At 36.9% G+C, this 22,066-nt stretch overlaps 1 protein-coding gene and 1 long non-coding RNA gene across 5 annotated transcripts in view; one reads left to right on the top strand and one right to left on the bottom strand.

Annotated features, from left to right (window-relative positions):
* ARHGAP29 (Rho GTPase activating protein 29) overlaps positions 1-21,966 on the top strand; it is a 78,527-nt gene extending 56,561 nt beyond the window's left edge. For all 4 annotated transcript variants that reach the window (XM_003933288.4, XM_039460791.2, XM_010343841.3 and 1 more), the window contains 11 exons: positions 3,805-3,962; positions 4,564-4,700; positions 4,972-5,076; positions 7,286-7,384; positions 8,420-8,559; positions 8,846-9,034; positions 9,617-9,754; positions 13,759-13,991; positions 15,217-15,544; positions 15,827-15,935; positions 18,796-21,966. In XM_003933288.4, the coding sequence (XP_003933337.1) occupies positions 3,805-3,962; positions 4,564-4,700; positions 4,972-5,076; positions 7,286-7,384; positions 8,420-8,559; positions 8,846-9,034; positions 9,617-9,754; positions 13,759-13,991; positions 15,217-15,544; positions 15,827-15,935; positions 18,796-19,676 (2,517 nt within the window). In that variant the 3' untranslated portion in view covers positions 19,677-21,966. The remainder of the gene's footprint in view (positions 1-3,804; positions 3,963-4,563; positions 4,701-4,971; positions 5,077-7,285; positions 7,385-8,419; positions 8,560-8,845; positions 9,035-9,616; positions 9,755-13,758; positions 13,992-15,216; positions 15,545-15,826; positions 15,936-18,795) is intronic.
* Positions 15,539-22,066, bottom strand: part of LOC141580344 (uncharacterized) — a 61,928-nt gene continuing 55,400 nt past the window's right edge. The window contains exon 3 of the long non-coding RNA XR_012512582.1: positions 15,539-15,737. This is a non-coding gene — a long non-coding RNA (uncharacterized LOC141580344). The remainder of the gene's footprint in view (positions 15,738-22,066) is intronic.

The following is a 22,066-nucleotide window of genomic DNA, read 5'->3' on the forward strand; positions in this document are numbered from 1 at the left end:
CGGGGTTCCATCTTTCTTCTGGTAACATTTTGTCTACAGAACTTTCTTTATCACTTATTTTATAGCAGCTCTGTTGGTAATGGATTCACTTGATTGTGTTTCATATGAGAATGTCTTTATTTCATCTTTGTTTCTGAAGGACACTTTCACTGAATATAGAGAATTCTGAATACAGAAATCAGTTCTTTCGCTGCTTTGAAATATTGTTCCACTGCCTTCTGGCATCCGTAGCTTCTCATGAGATACCAGTAATCATCTGAATTATTATTCCCCAACAGTGGCATGTGTTTTTCTTTGGCTGTCTTTGTGGAGGTTTTTTGTCTTTGGTTTTCATCGTTTAAGATGTATCTATACCTCGTTTTTGCTGTTTTTCCTGCTTTGGATTTGTTGAACTAGAAGTTTGACTCTTGCAAAATTTTACAAGTTTTCAACTGTTGTTATTTTAATTATTTTTATAGTATTCTTTTTCCTCTTTCTCTGACACCCGGTGACTCAAACACTAGAGCTTTTGTTAATCTTTTGCAGTTCTGGAGGTCCTCTATTTTTTCTCCAAAGGTTTTTCTTCTTGGTTGTTTATATGGTTCTGTTAGTCTGTCTTCAAGTTCACAGGCTCTTTTCCTTTGTTATCCCCATTCTCCCATATAGTCCGTCCAGTAAATTTTTTGTTCAGAGTATTTTATTTTTCAGCAATAAATTTTTCTTTTGTTTCTTTATATCTTACATTTTGTTGCTGAGACTTCTGTTTTTCTGTGTTTCCAGATTGTTGGCTCTACTTCTTTGAATCCTTTGTAATAGTTGTTTTAGAGTTTTCATCTGATAATCCCAAATCTGAGCCATATCGATGTTTGTGTCTGTTTATTGTCTTGTCTGTGAGTTGTTGAGATTTCCCTGGTTCTTTGTAGGAGAGGTAATTTTGAATTATATCCTAGACATTTTCACTATTACTTTATCCTAGGTCCTGTATTGAACTTTTTTTTTTTTTTTTTTTTTTTTAAATTTTAGCAGCCGTTTGATACAGTTAGGTTCATTTTTCAGCTTATATGTGACTCCCTTCCCAATCTTCTGGCTGAGAGGCTTAGGTCTGCCTATTCTGAGGGCCAAGTATGGGGAGGATAAAGAGAAAAAGGTAACAGAAATTTCAGACCCCTCTCACTCTTTAGAGTACAGCTCATCTGGTCATAAAGGAGGATATCCATCAGAGTTTTGGCATCTGTTCAACTACTACTGCCATCACTGCTACTGCCACAGGGTTCGGTCTTAGGGATTTGGATTTGCTTGGGATTTGGGGCAGGAGAGAAAACAAATATTCAAAAGAAACAAGGGAGTTTTCTTCTACTGTTTTAGTCACATCTTCCATCATCCTTTCCCCCTTTTGTTCCTTGGACCAGAAAGTACCTCTCAGAGCTCCTTCTGTTTACACTCAGTTTGTACTTTGGGAATCGGAGAATTGGGTAGGAGCTGAACATGGAGCATGGGCTTTAAGTAGGAGCTGAGCATGGGCTGGAAACAGTTAGGGGAGGGGGCAGGAGTAGACCTATTGCTAAATTGATCATACCTTGAATTGTAGTTTATTTCTGTAATAAACTGCTACCATTTATTTTTCAGAGTCTTGATTTGTGCATTCTGTTCAGGATTTTTAGGTGAATTCAGTAGGAGACGGGGGAGCATCAGCCTACTCCATCTGAACCAAAAGTCTTGCTTAAAATGTTTTTGAATGTTTAAAATTGCATCTCATTCATTTTCCAAATTTTGGTTAAGTAATATGTGATTTACTTAAAGAATCATGAAAGGATTTTTTTTTTTTAATTATAAAATCCAGGATTCAAAATAACTTAGAAGTCATTTAGGCTAATCATTTACCTCTGACAAATTCCCTTTACCTCAAACAATAGCTAATGATAGCTATGATAGCTAAGATTGACTACATAACCTGCAGGTGTATTAAGTTCTTAGTCTACATTAATTCATTTAATTCTCACAAAATTCTATCAAGTTTTTAGCTCCATTTCACTGATAGAAAACTAAAGTTTAGAAAGATTTCTCAAGATGTGGTCCTTGGACCAGCCACATTGACATTACTTTGAGAGCCTGTGAGGAATGTAGAATCTTGGGTTTCAACACAGATCCTTAGACTCATAATCTACATTTGGACAAGATCCTCCAGGTGATTCATTTGCATCTTAAATTTTTTAATGTACTGGTTTAAAGAAATTATAAATAACTTGATGAAGGTCACCTAGCATGCAAATTACCTTTAGGATCAAGATAGCCGTTTACTTTTAGCTAAAGAATGCTCTAATATAGCTAGTTGCTAGATTTAAACTGTACCTTATGGAGTTTGAATTTTCTTTGTTCCTTGAAGGGGTTAGGGCACAAATAAGCTATTCTGTTGTGTATGCTTTTCAAACACTATTTATGCAGAGTCAAGTATCCTTAAGGAAATGCCTATCTACATCGCAAAGGACTTAGAAGCTAATTATCCTATCATCTGGTATATCAAGAGAGATGAAGAAGAACAAGGCAGTCTTTGAAATAACATTAAGCTAATCAAAATTTAGCATTTATTCACATTGCTTCCCTTAAATACCTTCCCCATAAAAGAGCCAGAGTGGCATTTTAAGGAATAAATCAGATCATGTTGTAGCTTTGTGTAAAATGCTTCACCACTGCCTTTTGCACTTAAATTCAGACACCTTGCCGTGGTTTGGATGACTACTTCTTTTTCTAGCTTTATGTTCAACCAGAGCTCCAGCTCTTTCCATATACTTCAACCATATTGACATTTCATTTGTTTGTTGAGCATTACAAGCTCTCTCCCATTCACATTTGCACTATCTCCTCCTTTTGTTTGGATTGATCTCCTTGAAGCTTTTCTTACATCAGGTCTCAGTTCAAATGTTACCTCCTCAGAGAGGTGTTCCCTAACTTACCATGTTGGAAATACCCTTCGACAAACATGAACCTGATCATACTGCATAATTTGACATTGTAATATAGTATTCATTGCATTTTTCAGTACCTGAAAGTATCTTATTTACATAATTTGTTACTTCTCTCAGTTATGACCCTCAGGAGAACATAAAGGTCCATGAGGACCAGTATCTTATCGGTTTGCTGTAATATACCCAAAGCCTAGGTTTTTGTGAACATCAAATTAGTTTATTCATATAAGACACTGAGAATGGGTCTGGCATACTGTACACACTTGTCAGCTACTGCTGTTGTTATTGTTGTTAGTACAAGTGATGATAGTGATAGTATATTTAGGCATTTGTGAAACTCAATGGAATAATGTATTTTGAATAGATCCAAGGGCAATATCTAATTATAAGAACTGAGTACTGTAGTTAAGTATTTCTATTTTTATAGGACTGAAAAACGTGAAAATAGTCTAAATAATAGTTATATGACTGGAAGTGTTTTCGTCTTGTCTTTCACTGAAGAGTTTAGGCAGTTGTAATCAGACCATCAGGATATAGAGATGAGGATCCTCAGAAACACATTCATCTAAAATTGTGAGCCATTTGGGGCATGGAGTTTGTGAAGTTATTTTTGAACTTTTCAGCTAAAAGCCAGTTTTGCTGGAAACGATCACTCCTAGATATTAGATTAAACCTACTTTTTTCCCCCTAATCTAGACATTATGCAAAAATCAGGCAACATAGTCTGCTTAGAGTGATATTCAGTGCTTTATGCTTCACTGTATAGCATTTTTATTGATGAAGTCATTGAAATAAATGTATGTTTGTATAGCATTCTGTATATCATAAGTTACTACTCTGCCTTTTGTCTCTGTGTCCATAGGTAACAGTTAACCTTTTCCATATGCAGCATCTGCAGGCTGCTTCCCTTGCAAACAGTTTACAGTCTCTCTGTGATAATGCCAAACTCTATGACCCAGGCCAAGAGTACAGTGAATTTGTCAAGGCCACAAATTCAACTGAAGAAGAAAAAGTTGATGGGTGAGAATTAATGTATAGACAAAATTATTTCAAAATATAAAACACTTAATTGTTAAGTATCTAGTACAAGGAGGTGTCTTTTCTGCCTGACAAAATTAACTTAAAAATTTTCTGAATTCTTTAAATGTTATTTTATGGTATCAAAGTAGATGTATTTAAGGAATAGATATAATTCACTTACAGTAAGCCTTAGATGTAATAGATGTAATTCACTTACATTTGGACACAGACCTCTTTTATTTAAGAATTACAAATCCTTTGGGAATGGCAATATGATGGCCTTACATATTTTGAATGTCCACAAAATTTAACCTATGTTTTCCAGAGGTCATGCTAGAAAAGTTTAACCATGACATGAATTATTAATTATACTTTTGCTATTCCTTCCCATGTTTTCATTGTAATAAGCACAAATAATTAAAAAGCTGTATTTACAACTCCTATAAGAAGCTGAACCATGTAATATGATTTGTTTTTAATATTTAGTTTAATTCCTCTATGATCATTAATAGAGTTTTCTAAACATAGAATGAAATAGACTGATTCTTACTCACTTACTCACTCTTTGGAGTGTTGAGTTTTATTGTTGTTGTTGTTCCAGAAATGTAAATAAACATTTAAGTAGTTCCCAAACTTCTGGATTTGGACCTGCCAACTCTTTAGAGGATGTTATACGCCTTCCTGACAGTTCTAATAAAATTGAAGAAGACAGATGCTCTAACAGTGCAGATATAACAGGTAGTTTTCCACACTAAAGAGAGTGCTAATTTACAAAAGTTCAGATTGTTCAAATGTGATTGTTAAGTTAATTGGTGCTCTGGAATTTAAAAATCAGCCCTTAGATTATAAGTTTATGAGATATTCACAGTTGTTACCATGGTGCCTGTCTTAAAGTTGATAATTGGTTATTGTTAAAGAAATTTGAATTGTCTCACTTGTTAGAATGTTAGTATTTTACCTTATGAAATCCACCTGTAGCCAAGTTTTGACTTTATTCTTTTCATTAAAGGTCCTTCCTTTATAAGATCATGGACATTTGGGATGTTTAGTGACTCTGAGAGTACTGGAGGGAGCAGCGAATCTAGATCTCTGGATTCAGAATCTATAAGTCCAGGTACATCAATATTTAAGTCTAGCAATGAAAACTCATTGAAAGATCAGTCCTTTTTTGGATATTTTTAAACTACCCTGTTTTTATAGTGAACTTGCACACCTAGAGAGAGGAAAGTGTACAGTTTAAAAAATAGTTTTTAAAAACCCCTCATATATTTACCACCCAGCCTAAGAAATAGATGATTATTATCAGTGTATTAGAAGCCCCTTGTGTACACCTCCTTGGTAACATAGCCCTGTCTCCCACCAGAATAAACCATTATCCTGAAATGTTTTAAAAATATTCTCTAGCTGTTTTAAATGTTGCTAGTACCTATATCTGGTGAAGTTTTGCTCTCTTGTGAATCATGCTCTCGTGACTTCATTCATGCATTATTTTAGATCTATGTAAATGTAGGTAGCCATCTTTATTTTCACAGCTGTATATTCTGTGAATATAACTATCATTATCTTTTGGATTGTTTGATACTTAATTGCTATGATAAAGTCATTTTGCTATTTTTGTGCCTGCAACTACTTATTCTTATTAATTTTTTACAAATGTGCTTTAAGATACTTTGATACAGATTATCTCATGATCCTCAGAGAGAAATAGAGTGTTTGAAGTCTCCCTTCATGGCTTCTAAGAGGGTAACTGGCGTAGGTTATACAGCTAGCAAAAGAAGAAGGTAGCACTTGAACCCATGAGAATCTTACATCCAACATTCTTTACTCCTCTACCAAAGACTGCTCCAGGCCCATTCTTTCTGGCAACATTTCTTTCTCCTAGGATCTTAAGAGTTAGATTATAGGATTTTACGCATCTCAGATTCCAAGACCTTTTTCTTCTTTTACATATTGCAGAAGTTTTACTCATTTAGATAAATCTCGTCATTTAAAGTTAGGAAAATATTTTCATGCAACACTGGGGTTTGTAGGCTGATTATCATCTGCCACTTTGCTGCCTTCTTTAAAACTAGCACTGTTCAAGGAACATTCTGGAAATGTGAGCCTAATATTTAGCTGAATATTTGTAATTAGTTTCATAACAACAAACTGGTTCTAGATAGCTCCAGAAATTATGACCCAATCTAGAGCAAGCCCTGAATTATTTAGGATCCCGTAAGACTTCATGTGATAAAGACAAAATTTTAGAAACCACATCACCTGATAAATGGTGAAAACCTGGGAATGCCTTGCCTGGGAAAGAGGAAAATTGTAAACCTGTCAGCTGTCCTCAAATGCTGGAGGTAAAAAGGGATTAAAGTTAGAGAGTGCTTGATTTCTCCATTTGGGAAAAATATGACCAAGGCTGGGATTTATAGGGAGGCATATTTCTGTTCAGTAATATAAGGAATATTCTAATTTTACAATTAAAATAGTTACAAAATGGAGCAGTACAACCTTGTGATTTATCAGTCATTGGGGGCACATTCAAAGTGAAAACTAGATAGCTACTTACATTGTGAAGAAAAATCCTTTGGGAAGAGGATGTTCTTTAAAGTAATTTGTAAAGGCCTTTCTAACTCTGAATCTGAAACTGTTAGGGCCTTAAATTAAGGTGAATTCTTCTACTTAGATATAGGCCTGTGCAGGGAATACATAAGCCTCATTCCCAGTTGAGCTACTTCCAAACATGCTTTGATACATATGGCGGTGTCCTTTGCTGACATGGCTTGTATCCTGTGGTCTCAACTCCCTGCCAGTATAACTGGGCTATTGTTCCTGGTTCCCAGTCTTCCATCTTGCCAGTAACATAAATGTGATGTTACTGTTGGGTTGTTATATTCAAAGATTTTTGTATATTAGAAAGCTTTTGGTTGTATTGTATACATTTATAATTTAATTCAGCAAACAGTTAATGACAACTTTACTGTTGTGCCAGCTACTCTGTCACTTAGTAGGTATTAGACATGAATGGAAAATATCAGCTACTTGTGGAGTTTACAATCTCTAGTACTTGCTATCAGAAATTGGCAATAAAGTGTTATTGGACTACATGAGCATCAGTTTTAAATTTGTTTGAGAAACTTAGATTTGGTTAAATTTCCTTTTGTTCCCAGGAATGAGTATCAAAATTCCCTGTTACCCAGAGTATGAGAATGGAGGCAAATTTTACATTGAAGCTAATAAAATAGTATGACTTGTGTTATTTCAAAAGTGTTGTCATTTCCCATTTTGAAAATTCTACAATGAATGGTCAGGTAATTATATCCACAATTTTCTTTTAGGAGACTTTCATCGAAAACTTCCACGAACACCGTCCAGCGGAACTATGTCCTCTGCAGATGATCTAGATGAAAGAGAGCCACCTTCCCCTTCAGAAGCTGGTATTGTATTTATCCTGATCAAGTCCCACTAAATCAGCTGAATCAGTAGCACTGCATGATATTAGAAAAATAGTATAATTTTAAAGAATCAATACTTTGTTGCGTCTTAAACAACAAAAATTACCATGACTTAAATATATCCCAACAATTATGTATAAGTATGGGTTGGTAATGTATTAACCAGATGTTGCAAATACAAAGATAAGAATAGGTTGCAAAACTACTTGATGTAAAATGTACTGGCATGGTGCTAAAATAACAGGCTAGAGATCATGCATTTTCATAAATCTAATAGTATGACTTAGTGTTAAAAGGGTTACAGTGCATAAGAAATTCTAAAAACCATCAAAAGAAACAATGCAATAAACCAAGCAAGAAAAGGAAGTAAGTATACTTCTTGAGGACAAGGAAGTTGTGGATGTTGAAGGATAAAGTTAAATCAGTTACCTTAGTGACTTGAATTAGAGTTATATACATTGGTTTTGTATGCTTAATGCCTACAGATACCTGGTTTGGCATCATTTCCTAAATTAATGAAATATCTGACCTCCAGTATAATATTAATATTTAACTAGCTAATATTAACCATAATTTTATAATAAATTAAGAACAACTTTATCTGTAATGCAGATAATACTAACACTCTAACCTCATACAACTATTTTTCTTTGTTTACAGGGGCTTTTTCTAATGCCACCTGTGAACACCCTTCCCAGCTCTATAAAAGGGCATATTAATAACAGTGTAAATATGCTGATTTTGAAAACATTGTGCCATGTTATTTTGGAATTATCTTAGTGACTTGGTGATGATTTTTATTTATAGCTAAAATCCTTGATAAATGTGTATGCCTTTTAAGAGATCTATAAGTTGGATCTATAAATTGGGTGCTAAGCAGCTATTTTGATATTACAGCTTCAAAGCTTTTTATAATATATGAATGATTACAGAGTTTAAAGAGTATTCAAAATATGGTATCACATGGTATAATTTTTCTATCATTTTACAATTTTTGTAAATTGTTTCTGTTGCAAGGACCCAATTGCCTTGGAACATTTAAGAAAACATTGATGTCAAAGGCAGCTCTCACACACAAGTTTCGCAAATTGAGATCCCCCACCAAATGTAGGGATTGTGAATGCATTGTAGTGTTCCAAGGTGTTGAATGTGAAGAGGTAAGATATTTCTGGAATTTTATTGGCCCTTTTATGCTTTTCACTTTATACTTTTTTGTTATTAATTTTACTTTTTAGGATCTTTTGCAAATATATGTTTAATAAATTGTACCACAGTATGCCTTCTAAAATTTTATATTTTGTTTTGTTGTTAAATCTGTTTCAAATAGCACAAGTTATGCCTCTTAAACTTATTTTTATTATGTTTCCCTCCACCTGCAGTTTGCCCAGTTGTGAATAGTTTTAAGGTTAAATTAACCAGTTTCAAACCGTCATTTTCTTGTAGTGTCTCCTTGTTTGTCATCGAAAGTGTTTGGAAAATTTAGTCATCATCTGTGGTCATCAGAAACTTCCAGGAAAAATACACTTATTTGGAGCAGAATTCACACAAGTTGCAAAAAAGGAACCAGATGGCATCCCTTTTATACTCAAAATATGTGCCTCAGAGATTGAAAATAGAGCTTTGTGTCTACAGGTACATTATAACTCTTAAAATTTTGAAAAGTGTAAATGGCTGTGTAACCTATTCTAATGAAAAGGAGACTTTAAAGGAAAATAATGCTTACTGTATTTTTTTGTTTTGCTTTGTTTCTGAGACAGGGTCTTGCTCTATTGCCCAGGCTAGAGTACAGTGGCATGATCACTGTTCACTGCAGCCTTGACCTCCCAGGTTCAAGCAACCCTCCCACTTCAGCCTCCTGAGTAGCTGGGATCATAGGCACGTGCCAACATGCCTGACTAATTTAAAAAAAAGATTTTTTTTTTGTAGCGATGGGGTCTCCTTATGTTGCCCAGGCTGGTCTTGAACAACTAGGCTCAGGTGATCGTCCCACCTTGGCCTCCCAGGCACATGGCCAATGCATAATCTTTAATAACTGAATTTATTCAGATTTCTATGGCAAATGTTACCTCATTTGGCCTTGAATAGTTTTTTCTAAAATACTAATAAAATTTGAAATAGAGTGAAAAGATTGAAAATCAAATATATGTAGCTATCTGCATTTAGCCATTTGTACTAAAGAAGAATTTTACAAAATTTTTTTCTTTTCTATTCAAGGGAATTTATCGTGTGTGTGGAAACAAAATAAAAACTGAAAAACTGTGTCAAGCTTTGGAAAATGGAATGCACTTGGTAGACATTTCAGAATTTAGTTCACATGACATCTGTGACGTCTTGAAATTATATCTTCGGCAGGTAACATTTTTACCCTTGAAACCTACCATTAAATTAAAAACAGCAAAAATATGATTTATAATTTGCTGATAACATTTGCTACACATGGTTTTTCATTGGCATAGACCATATAGGTATCTTGCTAATTATTAGTGCACAGATCAAAGAGTATATGAAATATATGTACAGTTTAAAGAATAATAAAAACAAACTCATCTCCCATTACCCACCTTAAGAAAATATAATATTAGAATACCTCATAAAAGACCCCCATGTTTCTCTTCCAAGTTACATCCCCCTAACTCCACCAGGACAGTCTTTAATAATCATAACTCTCTCTCTCTTTTTTTTTAATAGTTTTAATACTTGTTATTTATTCCTAAACAATGTATTGTTAAGCTTTGGAAAACTGACTTGAAAGCTTAAATCTAGCTGTGTAAGGAAAGCCCAGTGTCCACACTGTTATATGAAGTAAATAAAACAGTCTGGATCATAGGCTGGCTTTGCCTTTGTTATTTTAAAATAGCCATTGTGATAGGTTAGTGGGTAAGGTCATGAATCCATCCTGGGAACACAAAATTTACTACATTTGGAGCATTGGGAAGGAGTGTCCTATAAGCTGGGTATTACGCATTCTAGCAGGAATATGGTCAGGGAGTAGGCCGCTTCATTATTACTTTTCTTTTTTCTTTTTTTTTTTTTTTTTTTTTTTTTGAGACGGAGTTTCGCTCTTGTTACCCAGGCTGGAGTGCAATGGCGCGATCTCGGCTCACCGCAACCTCCGCCTCCTGGGTTCAGGCAATTCTCCTGCCTCAGCCTCCTGAGTAGCTGGGATTATAGGCACGCACCACCATGCCCAGCTAATTTTTTGTATTTTTAGTAGAGACGGGGTTTCACCATGTTGACCAGGTTGGTCTCGATCTCTCGACCTCGTGATCCACCCGCCTCGGCCTCCCAAAGTGCTGGGATTACAGGCTTGAGCCACCGCGCCCGGCCTTATTACTTTTCTTTTAATTTGCTCATTGTTATACCTGTAGTTTGCAGGAGTAGGTCCAAAGAGTACTTGGTGGGATGAAGTAAATGACTTTAGTAACATCAAGCAGCAGCTCATGGAGGGATTGCAAGAACTAATTAGCACATTGTCATGAGCCAAATCCAAAAAAGATCTTAGCCAAGCTTAGCTGACATTCTGTCCTCGGGTGAAAATGAAGAGATAATGTCAGAGAGAATAGTGATGATAGTCTTCAACATAAATCTCTGCAGTTCTGTTGCTCCCATCTGGATCCTTTTTAAAAAATTATTTTTTAAATTGACGTATAATAATTGTACACATTTACAGAATACACAGCGATGTTTTGATATATGTAATGCATAGTAATCAGATCAGGGTAATTAGCCTATCTATCATCTCAAACATTTATCATTTCTGTGTTGGGAACATTCAATACCCTCCTTTTAGTTATTCGAAAGTATATATTACTGTTAACTATAGTCATCTTACAGTGGTATAAAACACCAGAACTAGGCTAGGTGTGGTGGTTAATGCCTATAATCCCAGCACTTTGGGAGGCCAAGGCAGACAGATCACTTGAGGTCAGGAGTTCGAGACCAGTCTGGCCAACATGGTGAAACCCCATCTCTACCACAAATATAAAATTTAGCCAGGCATGCATGCCTGTAATCCCAGCTACTCCGGAGGCTGAGGCAGGAGAATTGCTTGAGCCCAGGAGTTGGAGGTTGCAGTGAGCCTGGGTGTCAGAGCAAGATTCCATCCCCCCAAAAAAAGAACACCAGAACTTATTTCTCCTTGTTAGCTATAATTTTGCACTGGATTTTTAAAAATAGGATAACTAGCCGGGCGCGGTGGCTCAAGCCTGTAATCCCAGCACTTTGGGAGGCTGAGGCGGGTGGATCACGAGGTCAAGAGATCGAGACCATCCTGGTCAACATGGTGAAACCCCGTCTCTACTAAAAATACAAAAAACTAGCTGGGTGTGGTGGTGCGTGCCTGTAATCCCAGCTACTTAGGAGGCTGAGGCAGGAGAATTGCCTGAACCCAGGAGGCGGAGGTTGCGGTGAGCTGAGATCGCGCCATTGCACTCCAGCCTGGGTAACAAGAACAAAACTCCGTCTCAAAAAAAAATAAAAAATAAAGCACATCTCAGTTTAGACCAGCCACATTTCCAGTGCTCAGTAGCCATATGTGGCTTATGGCCACCATATTAACAGCACAGTTCTAGACCTTTTGTTGGTTTTTTTTCTACTCAATTTGATTTCTGTCTTTGTGGTTGTCTGCTTAAAATGAATCTCTTTCGAAGCTCTTAAACACGTGAAGGCTTTGAAGACTTTGAGCTTTATTGTAGGGTGATCTAGGTGGGCCGTTTGGGAAACCCTTGATGCCTCTATCTCTATAGGTCCGTGCTCCTGGGCTAGTCTGATACCCCAGAGAAGGTCTTGCCTTGCCTAGAGTGTGGTACCAGTCCTATAAGAGCCAAGTAGACTAAGAAGGCCTCAGGATCTCTACATTTAGCACAGCATGTATAATCACGAAATCCCCATTTTCAGATAGTTGCCTATCTGTCCTTTGTGTTTGACATTGCCCATCCAGAGACTCTCTCTTTTATGCTGCCAGGAGAAGAAATCTTTAGCCTTCTCGGGAAGAGGCTGCTCAGAAGTGTGAAGTTGTGACAGGAATCTACAGATTTAATCCTTCTCAGATAGTCCAACTTCCAGCAGAATCAGGAGATCTAGTGCTGACAGTGCCTGAGTCTCCTTAAGATTCTGTCAGTCATGTTGGTTCGCAGTTTGAGATTTCAGCTTTCTCAGAGCTGCTAAGTCAGTACTTTCTCATTTGTTCTTCAACTCTTCAGCTTATGAAGTAAAACTTTTGTCTCCTCTCCTATTCTCCCAGTCCTGTGGGCTAACTGTATTTTAATGGGATTACAGGGAAAGAAATTGGGTATAATTGTTGGATCTGCCATGTTAGCCCAGGAAACTACTGGTATATCTTTAATCACATTTTACAGGACTCTCAACTGAAAAATAGAGGCCAAGTACCTTCGAATGGCTAAATCTCATAATGAATCATTCTATATCTCTTCTAGCCAGGCAAGGAAAGGAAATGAATGGGGTCTAATACTATCAGTTCTCATTCTGTCTCAGAAATATTATGTGACAGAGACTTTCATGTGGGAAACCATTCTCCATTCTTAAAACACATGTTAGAGAGTAGCCTTCATTCTACTCATTTACTGTATGGGAAAGCTGAAGCTCCAAGAGGTTAAGTGACTTTCCTTCAGATCCCAGAGTGGTGTAGGTAGAAATTGATCTCAGGGCTGCCCCTCTTTAGTACTAGCAGAAGAAACCAGAGAAAAGGGCACCTACCTCACCACAGATAAAATAGGACATCAAGTAGTAATCAGAGGTACCCTGTATTTCACCACAGAGCAAGTGGAAACATTGAAATTCATTATGACACTGAGCAGATCAAAATGGCATGCCCTTTGTTAGTTTGAGAAGGTACTTTTTCTTTGACCTGCTTATGGCAATTCAAGGTCTATTTTTAAAATAAGATAAATAAAATGTCGACAGTGTTTTTGTTCTTGCTGTTTTTCCCATATCAATAAAAGTCAGATTATTAGCCTTTTTAATTAATTTAACTTATTTCATGCATTATCCTGGGTTTTATTTCAGTAAAACAGTTGAAGATAATACTAACTTCGGGGGAGTCATGAATGTAACTGGTAGAGGACATATATCAGACTTGTAAAATTCCATCATGCAGCTTTAGGTTTAGTTTTATTGATTACCAGTTACATTGTTTTAATACAGACACAATTTATGATGACTATTCTAGATTTACCTTATAGACCACATCGGTATCAAATATAGACATTACTAAATGTAGATTGACTTTAAATCTTAATGTAAAGGAACATGCCAAGTCACTCTGTAACTGTTAGTAATAGTTGATTATTAACAGAAAAAATAGAATACTCACCCCTAATGTATTTTTATTTCTTTAGCTCCCAGAACCATTTATTTTATTTCGATTGTACAAGGAATTTATAGACCTTGCAAAAGAGATCCAACATGTAAATGAAGAACAAGAGACAAAAAAGGATAATCCTGAAGACAAAAAATGGCCAAATATGTATATAGAAATAAACAGAATTCTTCTAAAAAGCAAAGACCTTCTAAGACAATTACCAGCATCAAATTTTAACAGTCTTCATTATCTCATAGTACATCTTAAGCGGTAAGAATTCTATGTAACTAGAGCATCCATTAGTGGGCAGTTGACTTGTTTTTGTTTTTAATTGTGGTAAAATCCACATAACAAAATTTACCTTCTTAGCCATTCTTAAGTGTTAAGTGTGTTCATATTGTTGCAGTGTTACTTTTAAAATGAACATTTCATTTCCAATATGTGTAAGGACAAGGGAGACATTGAAGATATATGTACGTGCAGCCAACATAGTTCCCTCAGATGCCTCCTGTGTGCCAGGCTCTGCTGGCTAAACAAGAACGAAAATATAGGGTTTCAGCCATCTGTTGGTCTCATCAGCTGGGGGAACAGATCTGCAGACAAGGAGAGTACAGCATCATTGTTCTAACAGCTATGCGCAGCATGCAGAGGAAGATTGCATGGTGGGGGCATAAATCAGAGGAGATAGCCCTTGAATCAGACTTAAAAAACCAAGTAGTATCTTGGTAGACAAAATTACACAGAAGAGCATTCCAGGCACAAAGTCACAGACATGGAGATACAAGAGTGCATTGTGCGTCTGAGAAATGTAAGTGATTTAGTTAGGCTATACAGTATAGCAAGCAGTAGCAGAAACTGAGCCAGATAGAGGCCTGATGAAGTCTTGCATGCCTGGCAGGTGTGTTGACCATCTTCCTTTGGTACCCACTAAAGAATTTCGAGCCAGGAATTTGACAGGCTCAGATTTGCCTTTTAGATTTTTCTGGCAACGATATGGAAACGAGGTTGGAGAGGACGCCTTTATTACAATTCAGAGCTCCTTGAATAGTCATAGCAATAAATGGTGGTAAGTGCTTGAAGTGAGGCCAGAGGAGTGGGAATGGCGTTGGAACTGGATCTTCAGAAGGGAAAATCATCTAGACTTGAAGACTAGAGATGGGCAGTGAGAGAACTGACATTGATGTTTAGGTTCCCAGTATAAGGACTTGGAAGGATATACTGTATACTGAGATGGGAGCAGTTTTGAGGGGTATTTTTTCTTTCTGCTGGCAAAACTGCAGTAGTTCCTTCTACTTGAAATTTATTCCAATACTGTGAAACTGTTTGGCATGTGGTCGATATTTTAATCAAATGAACGTAACCTTTTCCTAGACTTTTTCCCCCTAGTATTATTGTGCAGGTCATTTTTCCTCCACCCTCTCTATCCTATAGTAAACTACAATCAAGAAACTCTAATAGGCAAATCTCATACAATTTTACGTGTTCTACTTTGCAGGGTAGTAGATCATGCAGAAGAAAACAAAATGAACTCCAAAAACTTGGGGCTGATATTTGGACCAAGTCTCATTAAGCCAAGGCCAACAACTGCTCCTATCACCATCTCCTCCCTTGCAGAGTATTCAAATCAAGCCCGCTTGGTAGAGTTCCTCATTACTTACTCACAGAAGATTTTCGATGGGTCCCTACAGCCACAAGATGTTATGTGTAGCACAGGTGTTGTTTCACCTCAGGTTGATCAAGGCTGTTTTCCAAAGCCTCTGTTATCACCAGAAGAAAGAGACACTGAACGTTCCATGAAGTCACCATTTTTTTCTTCAAAGGAAGTGAGTTTTGATCTTTATGAAATTATGTTAGATTAGAACTTTGTAGTGTTTATGTTAATAAGTTAAAAATCTTTGAACTGTTTATTTTGAGGTTGTGTTTTACTTCTTCCATTTTAAAAATTATCTTCCATCCACACTGCCATGTGTGTACCTATGCAACAATCTTGCATGTTCTTCACATGTACCCCAAAACCTAAAATGAAAAAAAAAATAGCTATGAGACAACCATTTGCATAATAATATATTTTTAAATAGAAAAAAATATATATCTTCTATCAACAGGATATTCATACTGCAGAGAGTGAAAGCAAAATTTTTGAACGAGCTACATCATTTGAGGAATCAGAACGCAAGCAAAATGCATTAGAAAAATGTGATGCATGTCTCAGTGGTGAGTAGCCATGTTAAAAAAAATTACATATATACACACACATGTTTGCTGACTTAAAACTTTGCCAGTAGAACCATGATTAAAGCCAAGGTGAGGGGAGATGAGGGAAGTCAGAGAATGAATCTTTATTAGTTAACAAATCTTGGCTAGCCATTGAGAAAGTTGCCTTTTAATGTACCTTGCATTTAAATGAATGTCATTCTTCATAAAAGTCTTCTTACAATAAGACATCTTGGAGTTTATAAGTGTTTTTTGTGTTTCTTCTGAATTTTGTTTTTGTTTTGCTTTTTGCCGTCAGCTAAAATCAAGGCAGAAATGTGGTGAGCAATGTGATATTCCTTAGAATCTTCCGGTTCCATAGTTCAGTGCATTGAACTAACTGCTCATATGAAGTCAAACTAGACTCCTAAAATTCAAAAAATTTAGAGTCCTACTTTTTTTTTGACATGCGTTTTACCTGTGGCCTACTTTTAACCCATTAAACACACAGATGTTTATGTCTTTTATTTCCTTGACTAACAATCATTTTATTTACTTATTTTTTCTTTATGATATTAGTTGCTGTCATTGCTAGTTGTTAAGCTGGTAGAAAAGCTTCCATTAGGTATTGTCATTTTTGCATTGTTACAGCTAAATTCCAGTTTTTCACATTGCGGCCATGTATGTTAAATTTAATGTGTAATCAAGTATCAGTGAGTATAGGATCTAAAAAGGAAAGGAGGGCCAGTTGTGGGGCTCATGCCTGTAATCCCAGCACTTTGGGAGGCCAAGGCAGGCGGATCACCTGAAGTCAGGAGTTTGAGACCAGCCTGGCCAACATGGTGAAACCCCATCTCTACTAAAAATGCAAAAATTAACCAGTATGGTGGCAGGTGCCTGTAATCCCAGCTATTCGGGAGGCTGGGGCAGGAGAATCGATTGAACCCAGGAGGTGGGGGTTGCAGTGAGCCATTGCCCTCCAGCCTGGGCAACAATAGTGAAACTCCGTCTCAAAAAATAAGGAAAGGAACTAACATTCACCAAGTACCTGCCTGTTCTGTGCTAAGCACTGTGCTTCTTTGTTTGATTCCATTTGATCTTCATAACAGTTCTGTGTTATAAATAACATTATCCTTATTCATCCCATAACTAACAGTCTGAAAGAGACTAATGCCAAAGATTGTGCTTCTAATACATTTGAACCCAGTTGTGTCTGATTCCTAAACCTAACCTTTTCACTATCCCATTAAGCTTTTAGGAACAGTAATAATAAATGTCACTTTTCAGCGTTTATTACATACAAAATAATTTTAAGCACTTTTCTTAGTACATCTTCTAGACTACATGGCAACATAGATACATGTAGGAGTCTTTTTTTCACAGATGAAGACGGGGACAGTGGGATTGCCTAGCCCAGTGCAGAAGTGGCATGCAGGGCTGAACCAGGACCCAGGCAACTTGGCTTCAGAGTCTGAACTCTTCTCCATTATGCCCTTAAGTTTTTTCCTCAGGATGCTTATAATGTACATTGGTGCCTACTGGTGCTTACAGTCCAACTGCAAGGAACCAGGTCCCTTAGAATGCTCTATAAATGTATGGAGGACCTGGGAAAGCAAATCAAAAGAGTCTTGGGCCAGGTGTGGTGGCTCTCACCTGTAATACCAGCACTTTGGGAGGCTGAGGTGTGCAGCTCTTCTCAGGTCAAGAGTTCAAGACCAGCCTGGCCAACGTGTCTCTATTAAAAATGCAAAAATTATCCAGTCATAGTGGCAGGCACCTGTAATCCCAGCTACTTGGGAGGCTGAGGCAGGAGAATCACTTGAACTCAGGAGGCAGAGGTTGCAGTGAGCAAGGTCGTGCCACTGCACTTCAGCCTGAGTGACAGAGTAAGATTCTGTCTCAGAAAAAAAAAAAAAAAAAAAAAAAAGAGCCTTGGAACCCAGGGAAGAGAGGCAGCAGTCCCAGGTGTGGAAGAAGGTCAGATGAGACAACCACCAAAAAGTGACTCTGGTGGGCACCTGTCTGCAAACCACTGTCCAAGAGATGTGGATGAAGGACTGGGTGGTAGGGAAAAAAACTGCATGCTGTGCTTCAGGCGGGCTGCAGCCCAGGGCCAGGATGGTGTCAAGGCACAGAGTTGTTGGATATGTTTCAGCAGTGAACAGAAAAGCAGGAGAGTAGAGGGCTGGAACATTCCTGGAATTGGAATTTGTTAGAATAGATGCAGCAAAAAACCATAGAGTTAGAGGAACTGAGACTTCTAAGTGAGAAAACATGGACTGTGGGTTCAGACCGCAGAAGAAAGAAAATCTGGGAGCAGATAGGGAAAATGGCCTTTTTTTTTAAACTTAAAAGCATCCAGCCTTCATTTGACAGAATGGATGTTATGCTTTATTAGTTGATTAGATATGGAGAGTATCTAAGGCATCAAATATGATATGCTGTCACTGAGTTGAGTGTAACTGAAAAGCAGATTGAGCGAGTTGGCAAAATCCTTGGGATTCATGGCACACTTACATCTGGTTGGTGTGTAAATTAGTGTCACTTTTCTGAGGTTAATTTTCCAACGTCTGCCTTTTGAAATTGTGATAGTCTTTTGACCCAGAAAGTACTTGTTCATGCACAGCACTTAAAGTTACTCAGCAAGTGTTTTATTGTGTTTTGTAGCTGTTCATCATATTGATTTAAATAAGTAAAAAATTTGAACTTTTAAATTCAATATACACCTTTAATACTATACAAATATTTAACTCCTCTGCATAGATAACTGAGAATATTATGTTGGAAAAAATATGTAAGACTCCTGTTGTCTTGATAGAGTATTCATCTCTAACTCATTCAGACTCTCAGATGAAATTAAATAGATTTCTTTCATTTTCAGACAAAGCACAGTTGCTTCTAGACCAAGAAGTTGAATTAGCATCCCAAAAGACAGAAGATGGTAAAACCCCTAAGCCACTTTTTCTGAAATCTGATAGGTCAACAAACAATCTGGAGAGGCGTACTCCAAGGACCAAGATTAGACCTGTAAGTTTGCCTATAGATAGACTACTTCTTGCAAGCCCTCCTAATGGGAGAAATGGGAGAAATTTGGGAAATGTAAATTTAGGCAAGTTTTACAAGAATCCTCCCTTTGAAGGAGTTAATAGAAAAGACACTGCTACTACTGTTTGTTCCAAATTTAATGGCTTTGACCAGCAAACTCTGCAGAAAATTCAGGATAAACAGTATGAACAAAACAGTGTAACTGTCAAGACTACAGTGATCGTGCCCAGTGCACTCCAGGAAAAAGGAGTGACGACACCCCTCCAGATTAGTGGGGACCATTCTGCCAATGCCACTCAGCCCAGTAAGCCATACATCGAGCCAGTCAGGTCAGTGAGAGAGGTGTCTGAGAGACGGTCTTCAGATTCCTACCCTCTTGCTCCTGTCAGAGCACCCAGAACACTGCAGCCTCAACACTGGACAACATTTTATAAACCACATGCTCCCGCCATCAGCGTCAGGGGGAATGAGGAGAAGCCAGCTTCACCCTCAACAGCAGTGCCTCCTGGCACAGCTCACGATCCCCAGAGTCTCATGGTAAAGTCAATGCCAGACCCAGACAAAGTATCGGCTTGTCCTGGGCACGGAACTGGTCAACCTAAAGAGAACTCTGAGGAAGTTGGCTTGCCTGATGTGAATCCAACGTGTCAGAGACCAAGGCTAAAACGAATGCAACAGTTTGAAGACCTTGAAGATGAAATTCCACAATTTGTATAGGGTTGTCAAATTTCAGGGTGTTTGTTGTTGTTGTTGTGTTGTTTCATGGTATTGTGCTTGTTTTATGAAAGAGTGTTTTGACAGGACCCCTTTTGTATGGAACTGCTAAATCATGGGTTTTGCCTTTTCTTCTTGTATTATCCTCTGTTGGTAATATTGAATGGTAGAATGTTTTGATAGGGTCATATTTGTGCCTCACTGGAATTATCTTTAAATTCTGTATTTGTGAAGTTGTGAATAAGATATGTGGATTCATATTTTTTAAAAGGTCATTTGACTTTCCCCATAAAATGGTCCATTTGAATGCATCCTTAATATATGATACAGTTCTCAACTGATAGGTGCAATTGGGGAAAATCAGGTTTATTTTTTTGGAGTGAAACTGTTGTAAGTTCTTATTTATAAAAGGAATGTTTTTGAATGCAAGTGCCTACAAAGATCTTTGTTTGGTATGAATATGTTTTTTTCACACAATTTTACAGTGCGTCTTTTACCATTTGTATAAAGATATGTATGTAAGCTCTTATTTTTCAATTGGCAATTCACTTAATTTTTTAATGTTTACATAATGGCCAAAAGGCTTGCAAATCTGTATTTAATTGCATTTTAATTAATTGCCAGTTTTTACACGTGATAGTCAATTAAATTGTACAAAGAAAATGCACTTAAACCCATTTCTAAATTATATAGTTCAGTTATATTGTATTTGGCTTTAGATGGTTTTAATACATTTGATAGTTTTTCATCCCTTGGCTTTATTTTATATAAACTTGTTTTTCAACAGTTCTGAACTTTTTGGTATTTTATAAATGGTCCAAAAAATGCCTGTTTCAAAAGTTTTTAAGTTCAGTGCATTTCCTCTTGATATTGCCTGGGTTTTGTTAAAACCATTCCTTTTGTATGAAATGTTTTGACATATGAATCATTTTATATACTTGCTCTACCTGGATTTTCAAATATTTAAAGAATATATATTCCATCCAAGTCAAGCTAAAATTTATTTAAGTTGATTCTGAGAGTACAGGTCAGTAAGCCTCATTATTTGGAATTTAAGAGAAGGTATAGGTGATCATATCTGTTTCATTTATAAAATGTCCAGTTTTTAGGACTAGTACATTCCTGTTATTTTCTGAGTTTTATCATTTTGTCTAAAATAGGATATAAAAGGGACAAAAAACAAAGTAGCCTGTTTTTATATGTGTGAATTATATTTCTACTAAATGTTTTTGTATGACTGTGTTATACTTGGTTTTATATATATATATATATATGTATATCAACTTGTTAAATTATTTCAAGTTCTCATGGCTTCTTTTAAATTGTTGCTTCTTACAGTATGGGAGTTTAAGGTTAAGCCTTGTTTGTAGTCCTCATTGTACAAAATATACTGGAATCATATTACAGTGAAAACCTAAAAAGAAAATTAGAGCCAACATGTGTTGAGCTTTCTCTGTGTGCCAGGAACTTTACTAAGTTCCTACATAAATTATTTTATTTCAAGTTCACAACAGCCTATAATGGGTGGGTAAGCGTGTTGTTATTCCTGTGTTACAGATAAGGAAACTAAGGCTTAAATGACTTGCTTCTACATTCCACAGTTGTAACAGGATGAGTCAAATCTCAAACACAGGGCTGTCAGATCTTGATGATTAGTGCTCTTAATGACTATGATTACTAAATAATACCTGGTAGTTTTTAACAATAGAAAATGCATCTTTAAAATTTTTTAATTGTGGTAAAATACACATAACATTGGGCTGGGCGCGGTGGCTCAAGCCTGTAATCCCAGCACTTTGGGAGGCCGAGGCGGGTGGATCACGAGGTCAAGAGAGCGAGACCATCCTGGTCAACATGGTGAAACCTCGTCTCTACTAAAAATACAAAAAATTAGCTGGGCATGGTGGCGCGTGCCTGTAATCCCAGCTACTCAGGAGGCTGAGGCAGGAGAATTGCCTGAACCCAGGAGGCGGAGGTTGCGGTGAGCCGAGATCGCGCCATTGCACTCCAGCCTGGGTAACGAGCGAAACTCCGTCTCAAAAAAAAAAAAAAAAAATACACATAACATTTACCATTTGAACCATTTTTAAGTGTATAGTTCACTGCATTAAATATATTCATATTGTTTTGCAACTATGAGCAGCTATTCATCTCTAGAACATTTTCATCATCCTATAAACTTAGAAACTGTACTTTTAAACTCCTTTAGTTTTCCTATTTAATGTGTGGAGACAACCCAAAGGTTATATCATGTAATAAACTCATTTCTCTGTTTCCCCTCAAAGCTCAAAAATGAGAGTTTCACTTTGGAGTCCTTTCTGTCATTAGGGCTCCCTGGCATTTTGTCTAGTTTAGAGCCTTCAGCCTCTAGATGGTTTCTAGTTTCCTGGGGC

The sequence above is a fragment of the Saimiri boliviensis genome, chromosome 11, assembly GCF_048565385.1.
Source record: "Saimiri boliviensis isolate mSaiBol1 chromosome 11, mSaiBol1.pri, whole genome shotgun sequence".
NCBI classification, from domain to species: domain Eukaryota; kingdom Metazoa; phylum Chordata; class Mammalia; order Primates; family Cebidae; genus Saimiri; species Saimiri boliviensis.